General features: G+C 40.3%; 1 protein-coding gene across 1 annotated transcript in view; it reads right to left on the bottom strand.

Annotated features, from left to right (window-relative positions):
• Positions 1-633: 633 nt before the first annotated feature.
• SVOPL (SVOP like) overlaps positions 634-27304 on the bottom strand; it is a gene marked incomplete at both ends in the record, with an annotated part of 76999 nt that continues 50328 nt past the window's right edge. Inside the window, 2 exon segments of the mRNA XM_079711859.1 lie at positions 634-737; positions 13575-13692. Coding sequence (XP_079567985.1) covers positions 634-737; positions 13575-13692 — 222 coding nt within the window.

Genomic DNA, 27304 nt, shown 5'->3' on the forward strand with positions numbered 1-27304 from the left:
TCAGTATCAAAGAAGGAAACTAGGTTAAGATAGAAGAAAATTATTGTGCCATTTGCTAATCTAACATTTGACAGTATATTTATATGTGAACTTTTTTCGTTTGCCAAAGTAAACCTTTATTTATAAAACATTAATTGGCTGAGGAAATTTTCCTCTCTAGGCTGATAGAATAAAAATATAGCTGACTTGAAAGAATTTTATCCTTTGGATAGTGTCATCTTCCATGAATTAAACCTAGAGGATTTGCTTGTATCCACATGGCATTAGTTCTTAAAATGGACAATTTGAAAATATCCTGTGGCTAAGTCATTGGGTTTTCAGATACTGCTAAAGATAAAATGAGAAAAGAACTTACTGGCAAGAGCATCTCACTTTCTGTGTAGACTTAGGTTTAGTCCATAATATGTCAGTTATGTAGTAAAGGTTAAAAAGTCTTAATCACTTTTCCAAATATGTGTTTCAGGGTAGTTGTTGTTGTTGTTGTATTGTTTTGAATATGTGTTTGACATTTATTCTCCAAAGACTTGAACAAATTTTGATAATAGTGCATATACCACCAATTGTCTTCTTTTGCTCCAGCATTTTTAGCACAGCAGCCGTGGAGCTTTTCCTAATAAGTTTACTGTTTTTATCTTAGAATACTATTCTTATGATAGTTTTTTCTTCGATACTTGTCTCCTGAGTTAAAGCAGGGCACCACAGGTAAATTTTGAGGATGATCACAAAGGGAAGTAGCACTTAAGAGAGAAAAATTGTAATTTCATAAATGCATCTGAGCCAGAATTTCTACTAATGTACCCAAAACTGTTATTATTCAGTGCCATATTAATCTTTTCAAACAATATTTTTCTTTCACCTTTATCATTTTTTTGCAGAATGAAAGGCACTTGAAAACTATCTTTCCTGTAATCATACATAATATATACTAAAAGTGTTTCTCCAAGTAACATTTTCTTAATGGTCTTAAAATTAAAGTCCAATGACCTTATTAACAGGTGCCTGTGTGTCCAGGTGGATCCCAGCAAAGTAGTCCTTAAATTATAATAGTAGTAAGCTATAAGATGAGCCTAACTATACCTCATGCCCATTTGGAGAGCATTCCTTTCAAAAGGTCAGTGCAATTCAAGCAACCTTGACCTAAACTTAAAAAACTCCAGTGTTTACCTCTGATCAAAAACTCCAGGAGATTACCCTCTGGATTTAGAACCAATAGCCTCATGTCATATCTGCAAGACCCCCCAGTGCTGAATGGGATCACATGATGAGCAGGCCATGTGGCAGCTAGAATATACTCAATGCTGGGAAACTCATCAAAAGCTTTCCCAGGTGCCAAGCATCTGATCTTTCCAGCAAAAAGGAAACCCAGTACACAGTTAGTGACTTCCATGGCTTTGGCAGAAGTATAAATGGATAATGTATACCATTTTAAATTCAAAATACTATTGTACATCAGCACCTGGCAATGCAGTTATTTTGTCCTTTGAATTAACGGGCCCTGCTTATCTTTTCTGAATGAAAGCGTAGGAGATTGGAAGGTCCTGAGAGGAAAATGTCCTCTTCCCTTGGTAGCTTTACTTTCTTTTCCAAGCTAAAGAATAGGCTCCACATTTTACTACTACGCCGTAGTGTAGATGTAATACAACTTAGGAATGCTTTCAAAAAGATTCACTCCACAGTCAAAAGGGTGAGTATATAGCCGATTGCTCTATTTATGAATTTGCATTTCAATTTTCTATGCTGTTACAGTGTTTAAACTTTTAAATTGGGGTTCCATGGAGAGACTAGTTAGACAATGGAAGGAGGGACTCCTCCTTTTGTTGAGGCCTGATCTACAAGTGAATGTGAATCCCAACAGTAGGTTGCTGCACTGAAGCAAAAGGTTTTTAGGTTTAAATAGAAGGTATATTTATTTTCTGTTTATCTGTATCTGTTAAGAATGAGAGAAATTGAGTGATCTGATTGACCATTAAAATTATGGACATAACCATGAGTTCAACCATCTAATTATTGAAATAGAGGCCCTCATTTTAAATAACCATGCCTATACATATTTTTTAAAGTACTGTATAACCTCATGTAACTTAAGAGTTCATGTCTTTTTATTTATATCGCCCCTTCATCTTTGGTGTGAATTTACTAAAATTCACAGGTTGGTGGCTCATGCTCTTGAGTGAGAATAATGCTAGCCAATCAGATCACAGGTTTCTCTGTCCATGAAGGTTTCACTTATTGTGAAGGATATCTGAGACAGTAGTCTTCATTGTTGTTTTTAATTTGCGGGAGTCAACTGGTGCTTTTGATTTTAATAAAAATCAGCTTTGATGAATTTTTACTGTGAATATTTTACCACAAGGTATTTTTAATGGAAAAATTACTGTATGTCATGCAGTAGAGTATTAACTAGTTCGGGTCTCCATTACTGCCTTTGTATGTTCCTCTATAAAATCAATACATATAGGGATGATCAACTAGTCCATAAAGTAATAGGAAAACTTTTTTTTAAAACTCTAACACATGGATTTCACCAGCTTTAAATAAGCAAAAAATTAATTTAGCAAACAGGAAGGAAGAGGGTGATAGATATATTCAATCTAGGAGTCCCACCCTCCCCGAAAGGAGAATCAAAGATGCCATGAAAAATTCTACTTGTCTGAAACCTATTGGAAGAGGCAGGACTTGGGGGGGGGAGGTAAGGGGGGGACACAAAACGTGGGGAATGTACAAGTCACTTTGAAAGTTTGCCTATGTTAACTTCACCTATGAAGTTTGGAAAGTTCTGATTCTCAGATATTACAGCTATTTTAAAAACTCTGTTTTGAATATTTTCTAGATCTTACATTGATGGGGGTGGGAAAAGCCTTCTCTTTGATTCTTAAATGTGTTTTTAACTAGAATAATAGTCCTAATTTGAGCCCTAGAAAAAAAAATTGTTCCTTAGAAGTTACAAGTTAAACATTTAGCAAAATTCTATCTTTCCCACATTTTCAAATGTGGTGTGGAAGAAAGGCTATTTTAATATCGTCTGCCATATATGAGCATACTTGTGAATGTGAATTCTTTACCCATGTCCTCTACTGCCTTTAATCCAAGACAAGTGAGCCAGAAAATTCAGTCAGAAAACAGTGGCTGAAGCCTAGTTCTCACTGAGGGGAGGGGATAGAATATAAGGATCAACCAGGGTTAAACAAATGTCTCAGCCTTGGAAGGGGAATGTACTGATTTGAGAAGTGACATTATCCTGAAGAAAATCAGGGCGTTCTTAATAGGAAAGACAACAAGCTCAGTGAGCCACCAGGTCCCATGCTTTGGCAATGATGCTGGTTCTCTAATCTGATTGTTTAAGGCATTTACTGATGAGGGTGTATGTTAGAAAAGCCCAAAATACAAAAATTCCAGAATAAAGGTTTTGACGTTCATCTTACAGGAGTATTTTTTTTTTTTTGCCACTATAGACTGTGCTCTGAAGAGACTTACAGAAATCAAATTCCCTTCTATACATAAAACTATGGATTCAGACAAATTCCACCTCTGTCCTATTGCAGAAAGCAAAATATGCTTGTATAGAGATTCCAGTTGTTACTGTTTTTAATACCTCAACCAGTATTGTCTTTTTTTTTTTAACATCTTTATTGGAGTATAATTGCTTTACAATGTTGTGTTAGATTCTGCTGTATAACAAAGTGAATCAGCTATACATACACATATATCCCCATATCTCCTCCCTCTTGCGTCTCCCTCCCACCCTCCATATCCCACCCCTCTAGGGGGTTGCAAAGCACCAAGCTGATCTCCCTGTGCTATGCAGCTGCTTCCCACTAGCTAGCTATTTTACATTTGGTAGTGTATGTATGTCAATGCTACTGTCTCACTTCGTCCCAGCTTACCCTTCCCCCTCCCTGTGTCCTCAAGTCCATTCTCTACGTCTGTGTCTTTATTTCTGTCCTGCCCTAGGTTCATCAGAACCTTTTTGTTTTTTTTGTTTTTTAAGATTCCATATATATGTGTTAGCATACGGTATTTGTTTTTCTTTTTCTGACTGACTTCACTCTGTATGACAGACTCTAGGTCCATCCACCTCACTACAAATAACTCAATTTCATTTCTTTTTAATGTCTGAGTAATATTCCATTGTACGTATGTGCCACATCTTCTTTATCCATTCATCTGTCAGTGGACACTTAGGTTGCTTTCATGTCCTGGCTATTGTAAATAGTGCTGCAATGAACATTGTGGTACATGACTCTTTTTGAATTATGGTTTTCTCAGGGTATATGCCCAGTAGTGGGATTGCTGGGTTGTATGTCAACCAGTATTGTCTTTTAGTGGGCTGTGAAACCAATCCAAAAAAGTTCTTACAAGTAAATGACTTAAAATTTGTTGACTTCCATTTCTACTAGTGCCTGATACTATTAAGGTAAGCAATATATGTGAGTTTATAAAGGATTTCTGAAATTTAGTGTTTGAATTAAATTATGTTGATAAAATTTGCTATAGACTAATGTAGTGTCTTCTAGGAAGCCTGGGTACTAGACAGTACTAGACAACATTGTAAAGTATCTTAAGCCTGGATACCTCCACAGGTATTGAAAGTTCCTGAAATCCTTGGGAAGGTGCTTAAGCATCAGTTTTATCAGTGGTTGACTGTGGTTTTCAATCACTGCTATCCTTTGGTTTTAATTATAAATTGCTGCTAACGTCAGCTTTGGGGTTTTGAATTAGTTTGTCATGGGTTGTTTAACCCTACATGTGTAGCCTAGACATCTTTGCATCAAAAATATTTTAGCCTAAGACTTTCTAATAACTAGACTAAGACAGGTCTGCAAACTATTTAAAATGATTAAAGATGACAATTTAGGTAATCCAAACAAACTTCATTTAACGTTTCATGAAGAGGGCAGTCTCCATTTGCAGGGGTTCGGAGAATAGCAAAACAGGGTGGAAGGCAGGAAGTTTTTATGGGGTAAAGAATAAGGAGCAAGGCAGTAAGTACAGAGACCAGAGTTTGCTTGGTATTTGGTGATTGGCTGACTGGATATACAGCGTTTCTGGTCAAGCAGAGTATTTATTGGGACATGAAAGTTATTAAGTTTTTGGTTTGCCTAGGTGGCACCCCCAGCAGGAGTGGCTTTGTCTTGGGCCTAGAATGGGCCTAGTACCACCTTTTGATCATCCTCTTGACCATCTACGTTATCTTCAGTTTGCTTCTTTATATCAGGGAGAAGATCTTCAACTAAGGTAAAAATTAAAAGATTCCTATGTTCTAGATTTAGAGTTGTTAGGAATATTTTTTTCTCCCCTCTGGGTACATAGTTTGATTTTTAGTTTGGGGGTGGGGGAGAGGAGAAAGCCTAAAAAGTTTCTGTCTCGCTCTGAATATCAGCTTCTAGTTCAGCCAATTTCTGACCATAAAGTTACTTAAAAAAAAAAAAAATTTCTTTCAAATACCTTATCAAGTTTCAGACTGGACAAACAGTAACTATTCCTGGCAGCACTGAACACCACCAAAATATACTACCCTCCCAAGATCTAGAGCCACTCCCAGAGATAGCCAAAAGAATGAAGTACTTGGACAATTCCTCAGAGCTGGCAACAGTTGGTAGGCTGCGAATGGGATACAACCCACATTTCTGTCTAACCATATTTTGGGGCCTGATTGTTGAGCTGCCTCCATACATAAGAACCAACAACCTGCATGTGCCAGCAGGCAGAAAGCCAAGCCAAGTTCTCAGGACACAAGAAGGCAATAGCTATCCCTGGGAGAGAAAGGATCAATAACCAATGAGTTCCCAAAATCAAATTCCCAAGGGTCTGAATTTGGAAAAGGAAGGACGTGAAATTTCTCTCTTGACCAGCAACTACAGGGTTCAGGAAGAGCTGACGTTGGTAGGAATTCTCACCTCTGGCTGTGGCTTCTGCCCATTCTGCAGACCCCAGAGAGTGGAGTTTACAGTGAAGAGTGTAAGTTCTGGTATGTACAAGGTTTTCCATGAGTTTTAATTTTAGTTTCTGCTTGGCTGTTTCAGGGAATAACTGATAGGAATTTATCAGAATGCTTCAGAGTCCCATCAACCCTGGGAGGGACCCACATGAGGGCCCTCCTTTGAGAGTAGATACGGAGGTATTCAAGTTCAGGGGAGGGGGATGGGTATTATTATCTTAGGTTTCTGGCCTTGGAGCTGCTGCAATTTGAAAACCAACTTGATGAATTTTTGGTTTTGGTCTTGTCTCTTCAGAATGGAAAGGCAATTCAGGTAAGATGATTAGTAGAATGTGAGTACTTAGGTAAAGGAAAATAGAGGGGAGTTTTAGGAGTCATGTCGGTCTTATAGTCGTTTCGCTCTTTAATTTTTCATTAGCCTTTTGCGTTGAATCTTTCAATGAAGTTGTTTTGGAATTTTGAAGCCTTTTGGAATCTAATGCATACCAATTAAAATAGGTGTCCCATTCTGGTTGATTTGGAAACACTTTCAAGTGTGGTTCTTAAACAATATGTCTAATTGGAATGTTCCCCATGATAGCCATTGTAATGCTAGGTTGTCTTAGTGAGATTTGCCATTTTTGTAGATGTCTACAGCTTCCAGGACCACAATTATTAGACAAAATAAGCAGGTGTGCCGGAAGGTGGAGTGCTCAATTCTTTGAAACTCGAGGATCCCGATTCTTAGGTAAGCATTGGATGTTTGAGAACCAAATTAATACCTAAGAGAGGTGTACTGCTAGGTTGGGGATTTTGTGGTATTTTACAGTGTACCTTGTTGCACAGAATTTTTCTTGAGGTTGTCAGGTGGCCCAGTGTCAGTGTAACCCGTTGCATGACCAACTTAGCACAGGAGTCTTAGATTTAGGTGACGAGTACTTTAACATCTTTTAAGTGTTTGATCCATGCCCACCAATTTTGCAGCTTTGACTTCAAGATTCCCGTTAGCAATTGATCTATTTAATCCTTAAATGAGAAGATTTCTTTATGAAAGTGGCAGTCACCCTAATGACTTTAATAGTATGACTTGTGCTACTTAGATTTTGTTGTGCCATTAGTTCAAATCGTACTAATTTCTTGTTTTAGTTTTCCAAGTCTCCCCGTGCTTTATGCTGTGGATTTATCTTTATGCATCCCCTAACTGCTGCCACCCATTGTAGGCTCCCATTATAGCTGTCCTGGAACTTTTCTGGGAAATATATATATACATGTGTGTTAGTGTGTGTGAATACACTTTGTTTTTCCTCACATAAAGTTGGTTTGGATCAGAGCTGTGTGCGGGGATCAGAGGCTCAAATCCAAAAGTGGCTTGCCCTCGGTTTTGATGAGAAAACAATGAATGCAAAGGGTTCAGTGGGTCGTTCGCCTGTGCATCTTGTCCCACAGGCCATAAGCAGTCAGCTTTGGATTCCATCTTCATCACCAGAGACTGTTAAAGATGATCAAAGAAGACAATTTAGGCAGTCCAAACAAACTGACACTTGATGAAGCAGGCACTCTCCATTTGCAAGGGCTCAAAGAACTGCAAAGGGGGGCTGAAGGCGGGAGGATGAAGAATAAGGAACAAAGAGGTGAGTAGAGAGCCCAAAGTTGGCTTGGTGTTTGGCCAACTGGATATACTGTGTTTCTGGTCAAGCGGAGCATTTACAGGGACATGAAGGTTATTTAAATTTTGGTTTGCTGAGGCCGCACCCAGGCAGGAGTGGCTCCATCTTGGGCCTACAACTTATTTCAACAAAACTATGGCCTGTTAGACAAATTCAACCTATGGCCTGCTTTTATACAGCCTGAGAGCTAATAATGTTGTTTACATTTCTAGAGGCTGGCGGGGGCTGTTGACAGAGACCATATGTAGCTCAAAGTCTGTAGTGTTTACTCTGGCGCTTTATACAAAAGGTTTCCTGACTTTAAGCTATTTGTGCCTGTAGTTCAAATAGGAATGCTTTGCACCCCTATTGAAGCAGGGGTGTAAACCTGTCATACACTTAGTTTGCTAGTCCAGGGACACTTCATCATGGTAGCGGCAAATTCTTTTTCTTTCCACTGCAAACTGGGAGTGGAAGGAGTTCGGGGAAGAAGCAGGTGAGTCGAGTCTTTGGGGATCCCAGCTCCAGAAGTCTCCACAGTGAGCCCGAACAGCAATAAAAGACTGAATCTAAATGTAAAACCTGTGTGGACAGGTAGGATATCATGCATGCAAGTGGTTGCTCAACAAAGGGCATATGATTACACGAGGTAGAAAAGCTTGATGTACTCTAATTTTTTTTTTTATTGCATCTTGGGAATCAGATTCCCCCTATAAAATTAATGAAATTACAGTAGAAACAGAGACATTCTCTGGGGAAAAAATAATTTATTCCCAGCTTCTTTGGTTATTATATACAAAACTGCAATGAGTTTAAGCATATTATTTTATGAATAAGCAATTTCATTATAAAGTATGGAGGTCACAATTTATGTATTCTAATTTTAATTGTGAATTTGATGACTTCTATTTGTTTTTTGGGGTTTTTTAAAAACATCTTTATCAGAGTATAATTGCTTTACAGTGTTGTGTTAATTTCTGCTGTGTAACAAAGTGAATCAGCTATACATATACGTATAATCCCATATCCCCTCCCTCTTGTGTCTCCCTCCCACCCACCCTATCCCGCCCCTCTAGGTGGTCACAAAGCACTGAGCTGATCTCCCTGTGCTATGCGGCTGCTTCCCACTAGCTATCTATTTTATGTTTGGTAGTGTATATATGTCAATACTACTCTCTCACTTCGTCCCAGCTTACCCTTCCCCCTCCCCATATCCTCAAGTCCAGTCTCTATGTCTGTGTCTTTATTCCTGTCCTGCCCCTAGGTTCTTCAGAACTTTCTTTTATTTTTACGTTCCATATATATGCATTAGCATACGGTATTTGTTTTCCTCTTTTGGCTTACTTCACAGTGTATGACAGACTCTAGGTCCATCCACCTCACTACAAATAACTCAATTTCGTTTCCTTTTATGGCTAATATTCCATTGTATATATAGGCCACATCTTCTTTATCCATTCATCTGTCGATGGACACTTAGGTTGCTTCCATGTCCTGGCTGTTGTAAATAGTGCTGCAGTGAACATTGTGGTACATGTCTCTTTTTGAATTATGGTTTTCTCAGGGTATATGCCCAGAAGTGGGATTGCTGGGTTATATGGTAGTCCTATTTTTAGTTTTTTTAAAGGAACCTCCGTACTGTTCTCCATAGTGGCTGTATCAGTTTACATTCCCACCAACAGTGCAAGAGGGTTCTTTAATTTCTTTCATCAGGGTCTTATAGTTTTCTGCGTACAGGTCTTTTGTCTCCTTAGGTAGGTTTATTCCTAGGTATTTTATTCTTTTTGTTGCAATGGCAAATGGGAGGGTCTCCTTAATTTCTCTTTCAGATATCTCATCATCTGTGTGTGTAGGAATGCAAGAGATTTCTGTGCATTGATTTTGTATCCTGCTACTTTACCAAATTCATTGATTAGCTCTAGTAGTTTTCTGGTAGCATCTTTAGGATTCCCTGTGTATAGTATCATGTCATGTGCAAACAGTGACAGTTTTACTTCTTCTTTTCCGATTTGGATTCCTTTTATTTCTTTTTCTTCTCTGATTGCTAAAACTTCCAAAACTGTTGAATAATAGTGGTGAGGGTGGGCAACCTTGTCTTGGTCCTGATCTTAGTGGAAATGGTTTCAGTTTTTCACCATTGAGGACAATGTTGGCTGTGGGTTTGTCATATATGGCCTTTATTATGTTGAGGTAAGTTCTGTCTATGCCTACGTTCTGGAGCATTTTTATCATAAGTGGGTGTTGAATTTTGTCAAAAGCCTTTTCTGCATCTATTGAGATGATCATGTGGTTTTTCTCCTTCAATTTGTTAATATGGTGTATCACATTGATTGATTTGTGTATATTGAAGAATCCTTGCATTCCTGGGATAAACCCCGCTTATCATGTTGTATGATCCTTTTAATGTGCTGTTGGATTCTGTTTGCTAGTATTTTGTTGAGGATTTTTGCATCTATGTTCATCAGTGATATTGGCCTGTAGTTTTCTTTCTTTGTGACATCCTTGTCTGGTTTTGGTATCAGGGTGATGGTGGCCTCGTAGAATGAGTTTGGGAATGTTCCTCCCTCTGCTGTATTTTGGAAGAGATTGAGAAGGATAGGTGTTAGCTCTTCTCTAAATGTTTGATAGAATTCACCTGTGAAGCCATCTGGTCCTGGGCTTTTGTTTGTTGGAAGATTTTTAATCACAGTTTCAATTTCAGTGCTTGTGATTGGTCTGTTAATATTTTCTATTTCTTCCTGGTTCAGTCTTGGAAGGTTGTGCTTTTCTAAGAATTTGTCCATTTCTTCCAGGTTGAATGACTTATATTTGTTCTGAAACGCTTAATGATACCAAATTCAAGTCTTAGATACAAAATTTCAGTCCAATTTTTGCTATAAACCTCAACAGACTTGATGCCAAGGAGGGAAAGCCACCTTCCCCCTACCCATCTCTCCTAGATATACATTAAAGTTGGCAAAGTGTATTTTATAAAAGTCCTCTATTGATCTCTTCCCTGAGACAATATATACAGCTAACCTACTGCATTCTCATGTCTTATTTTTCAAAAATACATAATATTGGGCCTCCCTGGTGGCGCAGTGGTTGAGAGTCCGCCTGCCGATGCAGGGGATACGGGTTCGTGCCCCGGTCTGGGAGGATCCCATATGCCGCGGAGCGGCTGGGCCCGTGAGCCATGGCTGCTGAGCCTGCGCATCCGGAGCCTGTGCTCCGCAACGGGAGAGGCCACAACAGTGAGAGGCCCGCGTACCACAAAAAAAAAAAAAAAAAAAAAAAAAAAAAAAAAAAAAAACATAATATTTCTTAACTACCAAGTAGTGTACTGAAATTAAACCAGGTGTTTTTATTTATTTTTTTATAAATTTTATTTATTTTTGGCTGTGTTGGGTCTTCATTGCTGTGCACGGGCTTTCTCTAGCTGCGGTGAGCGGGGGCTACTCTTCGTTGCAGTGCACAGGCTTCTCATTGCGGTGAATTCTCTTGTTATGGAGCACAGGATGTAGGTGCACAGGCTTCTGTAGTTGTGGTACAGGGGCTTAGTCGCTCCACAGCATGTGGGATCTTCCTGGACCAGGGCTTGAACCTATGTCCCCTGCATTGGCAGGCAGATTCTTACCACTGTTCCACCAGGGAAGTCCCAAGCCAGGTGTTTTTAAATGTGCCACAGCTCTTTGTGAAGATAAAAATATATTTTTCTTCTGTGGTAGACATAGGTTTGCAGGTCTTTATTTAATTCATTTAAGTTGCTGGAAAATGAGTAATTTATTAGATAATACATTTAATTTTTTTAAAAGTCTTCTCCATATTCAACTATCTGGCACTAAAAACTAGTAACAGAAGGTTCTTTAATAAGCTTATAAGGAATTAAGGGTCTAACATTTACCTTTGTGTACCTGAGAGTGCAATAGTACCTTTATAATTCAGTTATTCTAGTGCAATACAGACATCATTCAGGAAAAAACGTCACATTATAAATACTATTTACCGGGTTCATCAAAATAAAAGAGCTTTTTAGAGTCATTCTAAAGTGGAATTACTACTATTAAACTATTGACCAGGTTGGTTCATCCAAATTATTAGGGATGCTGTCTGTGCTGTTGAAAGTTAAATTTTTTGGCATGTTTTAAATATTTCTAGAAGTTTTATTGTATCAGTCACCAGATAGTTTCATATGTTAACTGCTCACAACACTGAGATACATACAGATACCTTTTAAGATTTGCCCAAAGACATATAGCCATTGTGTGGCAGAGCCATCAAGGGCTACATGCCCATACGATTGTATTTATTGTATCCGCATGTTAAAGTGGTAGGGACTGATTAATGTCTTGTAAACATACATGCAAAATAATTTCACTACACTCCTAAAACCAAGTCCCAGTCAACAAAAGAGGGAATGGTCTTCGTAAGTGGATAGGGCTTGAATTGGAAATCCATAAAGCACGTGAGATGAGACAGGTTTCATTTTATATGTATTGTTACTACTTAAAAACAGCCACCATCACAGAAAATTAGCATAAGATTTAGCATCACTTAATTTTGCAATCTAATTTAAATTCCAGTCCGACAGTATGTAGTGTGTTCCTTTATACGAGTTACTCAACTTTCCTTTTGCCTTAGTTTTCTCATCTGTTTGAAGCATGTGACAATCCTTTAAAAGGAATCATTTGAATCACCTAATTCAATCCCTGGCTTCAGGTATTCAATGAATGGGTCACCTCTCCAAGTAAGGAATCTAAACAAAGCCCTAAATTTATAATTACATAGCAGGTTATCTATCTGTGATTAAAATGAGTATTACCTTAAAGATTAAAAGTTAGGGGGAAAACGGAAAAACACATTTTGGATCTAGGGCAAGCAAAAAATATTGAGACTGGTGTAAATCGGGTTTTTTTTTAGTTTTGCTCCCCCCACCCCCTTTACTCGAAAATACTTTCCAACTACTCACAGACATTAACAAGTGTCCCTGGTTCACTATAAATAGGATATGGGAGAGAAGGCAAGCCACATTCAGCCAAAGGAGCACGATGACTTCACAGTCCCATTTAGATGCGGCAGCTCAGATCAGGCTACAGTTAACCCTTGAATAACATGGGTTTGAATTGTGCGGGTCCACGTTTACATGGATTTTTTTCCAATTGTAAATACTCTAGTACTATACAATCCACGATCCGTGGTTGGTTGAATCCACAGATGCGAGTAACTGTGGAGACCAAAGGCTGCCTGTAAGTTATACTGGCATTTTTGACAGCCTGGAGGGTTGGTGCTTCTAACCCCCCTGCTGTTCAGTGGTCAACCGTGTACAGCTAACCCCAACTGTTCTCCCCCTTTTCCATGTGGGCGTGTGCACACGCACACACACACACCCTTGCATACCAGCAACAAGCTTTGCATTTAAGGCAGGGAAACAACAGAGCCACCAGCTGTACTTTGAGATGGAGCCAACCTTAAGGGGGCTAGGAGAGGCCATCTCTGATACAGCTTTGCCCTCGGGAGCATACCTTATACTTTTGGGATATCCTTTTTTATGCACTTTGTGTCTGTTAGTATTGGATGACAACTGGGGCAGCGCAGAATTTTTTGCCTCCAGTCTTACCACAGGCAGCTGACAAAATTGGGGGAAAGGTAGCTGGACCAACAGGAATGACCCTATGATCCTAAGGGCAATGCAAATAGCTGTTTCTGATCCTCTGGCCACATTTAGCTCTGCAGCAATGCTTACAAACAGAAAAGTGGGGAGGGTAGAAAGCTGTGGTGTCAATAATATCATTCATCTTAGTCAACTTTTACAGGAAGGAAAGGTTTGAAGTGAATAATCGGTTTGCTGCTCAAAGTTATATGCAGGAACACTGGATACCCAGTTTTTCTACTGGAACCCGCTAAACAGATGTACCATTGTGTTAGCACAGACTTGGGCATCATCCTCTGCTTAAAAGAATTTCCATACTCCAAGCTTATTTCCTTTGGTCAAAAGGTGTTAGTTGAGAATGCTTAAGAGAGGCCTGCATCACTTACCTGTAGGGCCCATCCTTTGGTCTCAATAGGGAGAGTAAATGCAGAAATGGCACACACAACACAGACAGATGAGAAAAGACACAAGGCTCCCAGAAATGATGCACTCATGAGAACCTGCAAAGCACAAGGAATGACTAAATAGATTGTGCCCCAGTCACTTTTAAACTGACTTTTATGCTAAAGGGAAAATAAGAATTCACTTCACCAAATACGTAAACAAAGGGCTTTGCAGCTGTTCTGTAACTTGTGCATTCCTGACATCCTAGGTTTATTATTTATTTGGGCCAAGCTACTGTAGGCAATTTTGTGCGACTCTTCCATGAGCTGCGAGTGACATTAACGTGCACTGGCCAAGTCAAACTTCTCCCTGCATTCACCCCTCAGGCTTCTCCAGAGCAACCCAGCACCTGGGGAAGATGGGAGAGCTGCCTGTTTTCCTACCCCCGCCTCCCATACCAATTCAGCTTGTTTAACTTGTAACCCTCTCCTTTCCTGCAGCACCCCCTCTGCCAAAAGTCTACTTTCCCTCTTCAGTTCTGACAAGATCAACCAGGAGGAAGTCTTTTGGGAATAGATGTAATTTCCTGGGCTCTGAAATGATAACATGTCTTGTCTGTGTTCATGATGCTTCCTCGGTCACAACCAATCAAAACTTACCATAGAAAAAATGGACACCATTCTCATCCTGATACTGGTTAGTTTACACCAGGGGTCCCCAACCCCCGGGCCACAGACCGGTACCAGTCCGCAGCCTGTTAGGAACCAGGCCGCACGGCAGGAGGTGAGCGATGGGCAAGCGAGCGCAGCTTCCCCTGCCGCTCCCCATCGCTCGCATTACCGCCTGAGGCGTCTCCCCCACCCACACCCCCATCCGTGGAAAATTGTCTTCCACAAAACCAGTCCCTGGTGCCCAAAAAGGTGGAGACCACGGGTTTAAACACTCCATCTCACACATCAGTTTCCCTAGGACTTTGCCCAAAGTTAGCAAAAAGCCAAGCACGTGGTAGTTGTCAACTCACCTCACAAGGATGGTTAACTGAAATGATGAAGGAACAACGAGGCTCTCTAGAGTCACAGAACATTGCAGTTTGGAGACCCAGACGCTCGTCTAGTCTTTGGTCTAGTCCAACCTCTTCACAGATAATCCTAGAGTAAGGAAGGGCCAAGTGACTACTTGTCCAAAGTCACAGATCCCTACTGCCATCACCACCACTAAGGTTCCCCTAAGATACACAGTTTGAGAGCCCATCCTGTGTATAAGGCCTACTTGACCTTTTTTTTTTGGTTTTTTTGTCTGTGCCGCACGGCATGTGGGCTCTTAGTTCCCCAATCAGGGATCGAACCCACACCCCCTGCATTGGATGCGCAGTCTTAACCACTGGACCACCAGGGAAGTCCGCCTACTTGCCTTCTAAAACAGTAAATCATTCCACTTGTCAGGCAAACAGAACCCATGATATTAACCACATTTACTATTTTGTAGTTGACCTAGCAAGTTAGTTATTATTTTCTGATTTTATCTCCCAAAATAAATTCTGTTATAATTTTCTCCAAACAGGAGTTTTGGGAAACCAACCAGGATGATAAAAGGGAAAAGGAATAGAAACCAAAGGAGACCAGGCAGTCTGAACCATGACCAAATGATGCCACAGTTAGGCATGTGTCTAGATTCTGCCACTTCTGTTTTGACACCAAAATTCTCACCACCGCCAGGCTGAATTCTAAACTGGCTCTACTTCATATTCTTTGCACCAGATTCAAAGTCTGAAATGGTGTGAGAGCCTGATGGTTAAGTTTAGGTCATAAAACTTTGTGCTCTACCAACTAGGATCAGGGAGAGCAATTCCTTCATTTCTTTGGCTTCCCTACAGGGGTTTAGGGCTCTGCTTCCTAGCAGGACTCTAGCAACCAAGTCAGTGTTACTGGATATTCTTTCAATAAATTCCTTTCTGGGATGTCCCTGGCGGTCCAGTGGTTAAGACTCCGCACTTCCACTGCACGGGGCACAGGTTCAATGCCTGGTGAGGGAACTAAGATCCTGTATGCTGCACAGCATGGCCAAAAATAAAATTAATTAAAAAAATAAAATATAAATTCCTTTCTGCCTAAGTTAACCAAAGTCAATTTCTACTGTTTGTAAGCAAGAACTCTGAGTGATACCTAATTATAAAAATCATCCGGCCAAAGAGGAAATGCAGATGGCTAACAGGCACATCTGCATGTTAGCAGGTGCTCAACATCACTAATCAGGGAAATGCAAATCAAAACTACAATGAGATATCACCTCACACCTGTCAGAATGACTATAATCAAAAAGAACACAAATAACATGGCGGGGATGTGGAGAAAAGGGAACCTTTGTGCACTGTTGGTGAGAATGCGGCCACTGTGGAAAACAGTATGGATATTTATCAGAAAACTAAAAACAGAACTACCATATGACCCAGCAATTCCATTCCTGGGTATATATCCAAATAAACCAAAAACACTAAAAATCATCTGGGAATTTTGTTAAAATGCATATTTTCAGGCACCACTCCAGATTCACTGTATCAAAAAACAGAGATCTATAAATCTCTACTTCTAAAAATCAGCCCAAACCAGGGACAAAGAGGGATATTACACAATGATAAAAGGTTCAGTCCAACAAGAAAACACTCCTAAAGGTTTATACACCAAAGAGCTTCAAATTACATTCTTTCAGAAAAAAACTGAAAGGAGAAACAAATCTACATATAGTTGGAGACTTCAATACCCCTCTCTCAATTGACAAACTACTAGACAAAATCAGCAGTATATAGAACTTTATGACACCATCAACCAACAGGATCTCATTGACATTTATAGAACACCCACCCAACAAACAGCAGAATACACATTCTTTTCTGCCCATGGAACATTCACCAAGATAGACCTCGTTCTGGGCCATAACATTAACCTCAAAGGATTTAATAGAATTGAAATAATAGAATGTGTTCTCTGACTCAAATGCTATCAAAGCTAGAAATAAAGATGACAGCAAAATCTCCAAATACTTCTAAACAATCCACAGGTCAAAGAAGTCTCAAGAAAAATAAATAACATTGAATGGAATGAAAATACAGCATATTAACTTTGTTGGACACAGATAAATAGGAACAAAAATAAAATACTTAGGAAATGTATTACATATATGAAGATATTTTTCATGTCCTTACTAAGGGACATGAAAAATTGAATAAATTTGTTTAGTTCTTAGAAAAATGCAGTATTGTTTTAAAAAATGGTTCTCAAAGTAATCTGTAGTAACTCTAATGGATTCTCAATCAAAATCCCAGTAGTATTTTTGAGTCAATCTGGGGGGGAAAAACTGATTCTAAAGTTAATTTGAAAGCATTAACATGTCTAAAAAAATCAAGACACTTCTGAAAACGTGCGGGTGAGGGAATCTGGGGAAGTTATTCAGCTAAGAGGCACTAAACAAAGTTCCAATCATCAGCGATATATCAGTACCAAAATAGATCAGTAAAACAATGAGTCACAAAATAGATCCAAGAATTTATGGAAATTTGGTTATTATAATAGGGGCATGTTAAATCAACCAAGAGGAGCCAGACAAAAGGATGATTAATGGCCTGGGAACAACCGGCTAAGCACTGTTTTGTTGCTTTGTTTGCTTGTTTTGTTTTTGTTTTTATTGAGCTCTAGGGGATGGGTTGGGAAATACATCTGCAAGTTATGCCCTACTAGGGAAATGTCCATTCTCATTTTCCTGGGAGAGGTTTCAGAGCTTTTTCTTTTTCTTGGAGCTGCTGCTCTTGCTGGCAGCAGCCTCTTCAGGTCCACTGCTGAGTGGCTCCTCCTTGGAAGAGAATTTCCTCTTTTGCCTGGGGACCTTCTTGTCTCCTGACTCTTGAGGGTCACTAACTGGTTCCTCTTTGGGGAAAGATTTCTTCCTCTTGGTGAGACTTCCACTGCCAGCTGTTTCCTCAAGATCACTACCAACCAGCTCCTCCTTGGAAAAAGATTTCTTTTTGGGGGGGGTTTGGAGAAGGACACAGATTGGTCTTCATTCCATTCTCCTGAGGAGCCTCCTGGGGCTTTTGCTTTTGCTTCTTTCTGGCTCTTTCGCTTGTCCCCTCACATTCCTCCAGGGTCCTACTGCTGTTTTCTGAAGGTGCCAGAGCAATCGCAGCCAGCCTTTTCTTTTCCTTCTTCAAGTGTTTCTTCTGTTTCTCCAGCTTCCTAGTAATCTCAGCAGCCTCTTCCTCTGCCTGGCCAAAGAAAAGTGCTGAAAAGGCTTGAAGACCTCTGGTTCCCCAGTTCTCTCTCTTGGCTTTATTGAATCAGGCTCATTAAATCAGTTTGTTTTGTTGCTTTTTAAAGCTGGACCTTTACCTCAGGTCTTAAGCATAAGTAAATTGTGAATAAATCAAAGAATTTAATGTTTTAGATGAAACATTGAAAGCCTTTGAACTTTCAGTGTTTAAGAAACATTTTTAGAAATATGGATTAATGAAGGCCACTAAGCATGACCCAAAACACTAACTCCTTAAGTGAAAATAATTGGTAAGTTGACTACAAAAAAATTTATATTTTGAATGCCAAAAACTTTGATAGTAACATCATAAGGCAAACCATGAACAATGAAAAAATATCTGTAGTATAATAATAAATAGCTAATGGCCTGAAGAAATTTTAGCAAATCCCATAAATAAGCAGTTTACCAAAAAAATACAAATGGATAATGAACAGACGAAAGATGCACAGCCTTACTAATAAAAGTACAAATTAAGATGAGATATGATTTATTGTCCACCATATCAAAAAAGGTTTGAAAAAGGCTTTTTAGTGATGATGGAAAGAAATAGGGATGCTTAAGAGTGTGTTAATATTAATATATCAAGGAGTATATAAACTTTTTAAAGAGATCCATTGTAATTTAAAATATGTACACCCTTTGACCTCAAAATTATTCAGTAGGCTTTTTCTACATAAGAATGCTTTTCCTGGGCTTCCCTGGTGGCGCAATGGTTAGGAATCCGCCTGCCATGCAGGGGACACAGATTCAAGCCCTGGTCTGGGAAGATCCCACATGCTGCGGAGCAACTAGGCCCGTGTGCCACAACTGCTGAGCCTGTGCTCTAGAGCCCGCGAACCACAACTACTGAAGCACGCGCTCCTAGAGCCCATGCTCCGCAACGAGAGAAGCCACCGCAATGAGAAGCCCGTGCACCGCAACGAAGAGTAGCCCCCACTCGCTGCAACTAGAGAAAGCCCGTGCGCAGCAACAAAGACCCAATGCAGCCAAAAAAAAAATAAATACAATAAATAAATTTATAAAATAAGAAAAAAAGAATGCTTTTCCTTAGACATACTCTGTGGTCATTCGCACATGACTCTGCCCTATTGTAGAGGCAAGGCCCTCCCTAACCACCTGATATAGCAGACTGCTCCCATCACCATCTCCTTCCCCTGTTTTATATGTGTTTATATCAGTAATCATATTGAACATGTTAGCAAACTGTTTGTCCCTTGTCTATTCTCCACTAGAATGTCACTTCAAAGAATCTGGGGCCTGGGTTTTCACAGTATCCGGAACATAAGAGAGCTCAATGACTAACATAGTTGCACAGTTACAAAGTTGTGCGTAATGTTCAGTTCCCCGTTGTTCGTAAAAGCAGAAAGAAAGAACATTAGAAACAACTTCATCAACAAGGTAATGGCTATCTAATTATACACATCCCTACAATGGAAATCTATGCACCTACATAAGAGAATGAGGTTGATCTCCACATACTAACATAAAATGATTATTAATGACAAAAGGCAGTTGCAATATGTAGATATATATGTAGGTATGTGTGGATAGACGGATGGATGGACAGGTTTGTGTATGTGTATGTTTGAACATGGGCCTATCTACACGTGTACTCACACACACGTGGATACATAGTGTAAAGAGGAGTCTGACTCTACTTGATGACTGTGGACAGCCTTTAAGCCTCACCCTTCCCTCTTCCCCTTGTATCCCTGTTTCTGAACAAACTGGTAAGAAAGCCTGGATGCTTCATCCTTTGGTACTGGCAGGAGATTCAAACCACACAAGCCCCTGCCCTAGCATGGAAACGCTCAAATCTGGCCTGAAGAAAAACCCCAGCCAATCTCCTTGCCTGCTCTCTCAGGCCATTTTGGATCTGCCTGAGAGGGCTACCCTGCTCTCCCAGAGATCTCAGCTATGTAATTAAACAATAAACCTTTCATACCCTCTTGGTATGTGACATCAGTCTTGACATCTGACCCCCAGTTTTTTTTGGGGGGTGGGGAGGAGTGGAGGGAAGTTCCATCTGTCTCTGAAGGTGACCATAACAGGTAGATATATAGATAGATGTTGATATTTATTAATTAAGTCTATCTATGTATTTACAAGCCTCTAGTATAATATGTATGTAATAAGCTTATAAATACACACATACAACTCTGGTATATTACTGATAATAACAGATATACCAAGAGAGACATAATATATATGCATAAAAAAGCATCTGGAAGAATATACCCCAAACCATTAAGACATACACTGGTGGTTATCTCTGGTGATAGAATTACAGAGAATTATTCCTTTCTCAGTTACACATTTCTGTGTTTCAAGTTTTACTAGCAGGTAAGAGTACAAGATGGGGGCCTCATTGCTACAGCCCCATAGTACATGTTGAGGATTTTGGTCTTTATTGTTGAGGAATGGCAAGGGCAAGATGATAAAGTTTAAGCACAAGAACAGTGTAAGATCTGCACGGATGCGGTGAGGAAAATGAGCTGAAGGAGAGTAAGAGCATACAGAGACCAGGCAGGACGCTACCTTAGCCATCCAGGGAAAGGGGATGGTAGTTCAAACCAGAGTGACGCTGGTGGTGGAAAAGGGGATAAGGTTAAGGATTCAGCATCTATTATTAGGATGTTAAATCCACATGGTTTGGGGACTGGCTATGATGATGAGAGAAGGGAACAGCAAAGGACAGTTCCAGGTTGGGTAGTGATGCCATGCACTGATGGAAACTGTGAAGAGGAGTGGTTATGGGGAGAAATGTCATGATTTTTATACTGGATGTGGTGAATTTAAGGTGAGTTTGAGACATTCAAGCAGAAATGTTGAGGAGGTGAATGGATGTATGAATCGCAGCTCAGAAGAAAGGCCTAGACTAGAGATATAAAGATGGGAGTCATGAGCATATAGTTGGTGATTTATATCATAAAAATGGGTGAAATCACCTAAGTGGAGAGTAAAATATGAAAAGATGAGGATCTAATATTGAGCAATAAGAATCTTCAGTGGGGGGGGCGGGGATGAATTGGGAGAACATACACTAATTTGTATAAATTAGGTAAATAATAAGAACCTCTGTATAAAAAAATAAAGAATCCTCAATAATAAAGAAAGAGTAGAGGAAGGTGTACCACAGAGAGGTTGAGAAAGAGCAGTGGAAGATGCAGGAGGAAGACCACAAAATGCAAGGTGACGGTGCCGTAGGAAGGGGACACAGCACGAGGGCGGGACCATCAGAACTGTATGTGAAGGAGAGGTCCCGCAAAATGGAGGGTTGAAATGACATTTGGATTTAGAGACGTGGCGCTCACAGAGACCTTATCAAGCATTTTGTTGGAGTCAGGAAGGTTGCAGCCAGTTGAAGCGGGTGGACGAGTGAGTGGGGGGAAGGAAATGAGGACAGTGAGGAGGAAGAACTCTTTTAAGTAGTTTGACAGGAAAGAAGAGGAAAGAGTGAGTCAGTGGAGTTCACATTACAGTTTGTAAGCTATGGAATCTTAACATTAAAATGCTGACCAGAAGGATTCAACATGAGGGAGAGACTGAAATCACAGGACAGATCAATGATAAACCTGAAAAACTCAGAGACTCAAATGAAAACCCATCAGAATGAGTTCAGTAAGCTGGCGGTTTGAAAATCAATAGACAAAAAACTTAATAGCCTCTCTAAATACAAATAGCTAGTTAGAATGTTAGAAGTTATAATGAAAGAAAATCATCTATTTGCAATAACAATGAAAAGCCTTAAAATGCCTAAGAATAAATTTAACAAGATGTGCAGGATCTATTTGAAGAAAACAAAATCCCAGCAAGGAACACAGAAGAAACATTGAACAAATGGAGAGAAGAACCTTGTTCTTACATGGGACGACAACACTAAGAAAAAAAGTCAATTTTTCCAAATTAACTGATACATTTAATGACTTAATTAAAAATCTTAATAGGATTTGGGCAGACAAGGGAGGCACATTGCAAATGATTCTAAATCTTATCTGAGAAAGAATAGCAACGAGGTGGAGCTTACACAACCAGTTTTGAAAATGTACTATAAACCCCATCTGACTAATGAAAAGAATATGACAATGACGAAACCACACAGATCAATGGACTAAAATAGCAAGGCCAGAAATAGACCAAGTGACTGTGGGAATATAAGCAGACATTTCTAATCCATGAGTAAAAATATAGGTAAATAAATGAAATAAATAGTTAAATAAATAAATAGTATAGGGACAACTGGCCTGCCATATAGGAAATCATAAAGCTGCTTCCTGCATTAGACCTCACACTTCGATACTATGATGGCCTGAAAGAGGGCACATCAGGGATTTCTGGGTCAGAATTTGGGATGCATTTCACTTTGAGAAGATTGATTAAGATGTACACTTATGATATGGCCACTTTTATATGTATGTCATATTTCAATAAAAAGTTTGCACACCTTTTCCCCCAAAAAAGACAAGGCCAGAGAAGGACTGGAAGAAAAGAGATGTGTACTCGCAGAATTCTAATCATGAATATTGATACATTTGAGTGTCTATGAACCTTAAGTTTCTGTACAGAGAAAGAGGGCCATAAACAAAAGGAAAGACAAAAAGTTGGGAGGAACATTTGCAGTATGTCAGGAAAATGATTAAAATCCTTTATATATATGAAGGACTCTTAAAAATCAATGTATTAAAGACAAAATTGAAAAATGGACAAGGACCTGAGTGAACAAGCTAAAAAAGATAGATAGCCAATTAAAATATGAAAAGAACATTCAGTTTCATTCCTTTTTTTTTTTTTTTTTTTTTTTTTTTTTTGCGGTACGCCGGCCTCTCACTGTTGTGGTCTCTCCCGTTGCGGAGCACAGGCTCCGGACGTGCAGGCTCAGCGGCCATGGCTCACGGGCCCAGCAGCTCCGCGGCATGTGGGATCTTCCCGGACCGGGGCACGAACCCGTGTCCCCTGCATCGGCAGGCGGACTCGCTACCACTGCGCCACCAGGGAAGCCCCAGTTTCATTCCTAATCGAAGAAACGTGAATTACAATATCAAAGAGATATCATTTATTGCCAGTAATATTGGCAAAGATGAAAAAGACAAAACTAGTTGGCCAGTATGTGAAGCAGCAAGGCCTGACATGCTGGTGCAACCTTCCCAAAGAGAATTTTAGCACAATGTATCAAAATGGAAAATAAGCAGACCCCCTGACCTACCAATCCAATTTCTAGGAATTATCCTAAAGAGATAATTGCATAGTTGGATAAAAATGTAAGCACAAGGATGCTTATAACTGTTGTTTATAATAGACAAATATCAAATAGTCTAGACATTTAACAATACAGAACTGACAAAGTTCTTGAAAGTAATTTTTGGAGTATACATATGACATTTTTCAGCATGAAAAAGGGCTTGACTTTTATTTTTATCAACATGAAAAATGTCTGTAACATATTGTTGCATGCCAAAAGCAGGCTATAAGAAGTCCATGAAGGTTTGGGTTCAAGATGAACCCACCTCCTCTCATGGACACACTGAATCTACAGCTACATACAAAATAATATCCTCTAAAAGAAACCCCAAAACTAGCTGAGTGACTCCTACACATCAAAATGGGTGGAAGAGGCTGAGACACAATCTTACCATGAACCTGCCCCCAGTTCAGTGACACACAAAAGGAGGGGAACTCACAACCTTGAGCTTCTCCATGAGGAGTGACGGGTTCAAACCCCACATCTGGCCCCACAACTTTTAAGACCTGCACCTGAGAGAGGAACCCGCAAAACATCTAGTTTTGAAAGCCAAAAGGGCTTGCATCCACTACAAGACAAGGCTATAGCAAACTGAGCATTGTCCTTAGAGGGCTCCCAGGGACTCACCTGGCTACCCACCTGGGGACCCGTGCAGAGTCAGCCCACTGAAACACATCCAGTCTTTCTGTGAAAGAGGCTTACTTGCTTATTTTAAACCATCACCTCGTGGGGCAGGCATCTACTTTAACATACATCCAGGAGCCTACTGAAATACTCTGCAAAGATGAAGGCTGGAAGGTGCCATCTTTGTGCTGTCCCTCTGCCTTGCTCCAAATCTCTGGTATCTCCCAAAAAGGAGTTTGTGTACATGTATGGTGTCCCAATTTTTGTGGCTTCTGCCCAGGGAACACCCCTTGATTGCCTGGCTCTGGTGGCCAGCAAGGTTTATGTTTATGGGTCCCACAAGACAGTAACAGAGAAAGAGTTGTGAAATACCTACACCCCAGGGCACAGAAGCAGAGAGCCAGCAGACTGAAACACCTTTCTGGGAAAGAGGCCTGTAAGCTTATCTTCATAGCTGCAACCTGGGTGGCAGGCTTCTAATTAAACACACATCTAGGCACCAACTATAATCCTCTCCAGAGACCAGAAGACTGCCTGGTACCATCTTCCTGCTCTCCCTCTGCCCACTCCAAAAGTAGTAAAAATAACTATAACTACAATAATGTGTTAATGGATACACAGGATAAAAATATGTAAATTGTGATATCAAAAACAAAGTGTGGGTGGGGAGTAAAAATGTAGAGCTTTAGAAAGCATTTGAACTGGAGCTGCTATCAAATCAACAGTTGTATCTCTAAAATGTCTTATGTAAGTCTCATGGTAGCCACAAAGCAAAAACCTAGAGTAGATACACAAAAGAGAAAAAGAAAGGAATCCAAGCTTAGCCTGACAGAAAATTGTCAAATCAGAAAGGGAGGGTAAGACAAAAAGAAATGAACCAAGGAACAAAGAAAACAGTCAGAGAAATGGCAATAAGTATATATCTGTCAATAGTTACTTTAAATGTAAAAGGACTAAATTCTCCAATCAAAAGACAGAGTGACAATGGATTTTTCAAAAAATAACAAGACCCATCTATATGTTGCCTACAAGAGATTCACTTCAGATGTAAGGACACACACAGACTGAAACTGAAAGGATGAAAAAAGATACTCCATGCAAATGGAAACCAAAAAGAAAGCTAGGGTACCTATACTTTTATCAGACAAAATAGACTTTAAGTGACAAAGAAGGTCATTACATAATAATAAAAGGGTCAATCCAACAAGAATATATAACATTTGTAAATACTTACGCACCCCATACAGGAGCACCTAAATATACAAAGCAAATATTAACAGATCTCAAGGGAGAAATAGATGTCAATACAGTAATAGTAGAGGACTTTAATACCCCACATTCACCAATGAATGAATGAATAATATCCAAAATATAAAAAAACTCATACAACTCAATAACAAGAAAACAATTCAATGTAAAAATGGGCAGAGGACATGAAGAGACAATTTTCCAAAGGTGACATACAGATGGCCAACAGGTATGTGAAAATCTACTCAACATTACTAATCATCAGGGAAATGAAAATTAAAACCACAGTGAGATATCACCTCACACCTGTTAGAATAGCTATTATCCAAAAGGCAAGTGATCACAAGAGTTGGTAAGGATGTGGAGAAAAGGGAACACTTTTGAACTTTAAGACCCCACATTCACCAATGGTGGGAATATAAATTGGTGCAGCCAATATGGAAAACAGTATGGCAGTTCCTCAAAAAATTAAAAATAGAACTACCATATGATCCAGCTATTCCAGTTCTGGGTAATTATCCAAAAGAACCAAAAATACTAACGAAGAGTTATCAGCACTCCCATGTTCATTGCAGCATTATTTGCCACAGCCAAAACATGGAAACAACCTAAGTGTCCATCAGTGGATGAATGGATAAAGTAAATGTGGTATGTATACATGCAGTGGAATATTATTCGGCCATAAAAAAGAAGGAAATCCTGGCACTTACAACAGCATGGATGGACCTTAAGGGCATTATGCTCAGTGAAATAAGCCAGATAGAGGAAGACAAATACTGTACTATCTCACTTATGCAGAATCTAAAACAAACAAACACTGTTACAGGTACAGAGAACAGATTGGTGGTTGCCAGCAGCAGGGGTGGGGGTGAAATGGGTGAAGGAGATCAAAAGGTACACGTCTCCAGTTGTAAAATAAGTCCTGGGGACGTATGGTACAGCACTGTGACTATAGTTAATACTGTATTATATACTTGAAAGTTGCTAACAGAATAAATCTTAAAAGTTCTCATTATAAGAAAAGAAAAATGTGTATGTATGGTGATGGATGTTAGACTTATTGTGATCATTTTGTAATATATACATATATGGAATCACTATGCTGTACACCTTAACATTATATGTCAGTTATATCTCAATTTAAAAAGTACATGGGGGGGCTTCCCTGGTGGCGCAGTGGTTGAGAGTCTGCCTGCCGAATGCAGGAGACACGGGTTTGTGCCCCGGTCCGGGAGGATCCCACATGCCACGGAGCGGCTGGGCCCGTGAGCCATGGCCACTGGGCCTGCACGTCTGGGGCCTGTGCTCCGCAATGGGAGAGGCCACAGCAGTGAGAGGACCGCATACCACAAAAACAAATAAATAAATAAATTAAAAGTATATGGGGATGGGATCAAGATGGTGGAGGAGTAGAACATGGAGCTCACCTTCTTCCACAAAAACATTAAAAATTGATCTACAAGTAGAAGGATTAACACAGAACACCGGCAGAAGACCTCAGACTTCTTGCCCCAAAGGGCAAGGAAACCTCCATGTAACCAGGTAGGACAAAAGGAAAAAGAAAAAGGAATTGGGATGGGGCCTACACCCCAGGAAAGGAGCTGTGAAGAAGGAAAGGTTCCTACACCCTGGGAAGCCCCTCAGTGGCGGGGGAGATCAGCCTGGATGGAGGGGGAGCTTCAGAGCCTTGGAGGAGAGCGCAGAAACTGGTTTGTGGAAGGCAAAACAGAAAGTAACTTGCACAGAAGGTCAGCACTGCCATCTTGCACTCCCCAGGCTGAGACACTCATCTGTTGCTGCAGGTAGGGGCTGGGTGCTGAAGCTCAGGCTTCAGAGGCCAGACCCAGGGGTAGGACTGGGGTTGGCTGTGCAGAGACAGCCTGAAGAGGCTGGACTGTGGCAACTGAGGGTGTACACAGAAGAAGCCTGGGCACACCAGAGAGGCAAGCTGCCATTATTGGGGGGTGCACAAGGAGAGTGGGCAGGACCACCGTAAGAGGTTCTTTCCCTACAAGCATTCTCAGGCAACAGGACACTGCCAACAGGGGCAAGGCATAAGTCATCGCCACCGCTACAAGACCCGTGAGCAGTTGCCAAGAACTGCCCTCCCATCCCAGGAGTGTGCCGACTGCAGCTACCCCTAGGAAACCCACAAGCAGACACCAAGCCCTGCCCCTGCTGTCCCAGAAGTGCACTGGCCGCAGCTGCCACAATGAGACATGTGAGCAGGTGCCAAGCACTGCCCTCCCATCCCGGGACTGTATGGACCACAGCCACCCCTAGGATATCCACGAGCAGGTGCCAAGCCCTGCCCC

Source organism: Hyperoodon ampullatus (genome assembly GCF_949752795.1).
Source record: "Hyperoodon ampullatus genome assembly, chromosome: 9".
Classification (NCBI taxonomy): Eukaryota; Metazoa; Chordata; class Mammalia; order Artiodactyla; family Ziphiidae; genus Hyperoodon; species Hyperoodon ampullatus.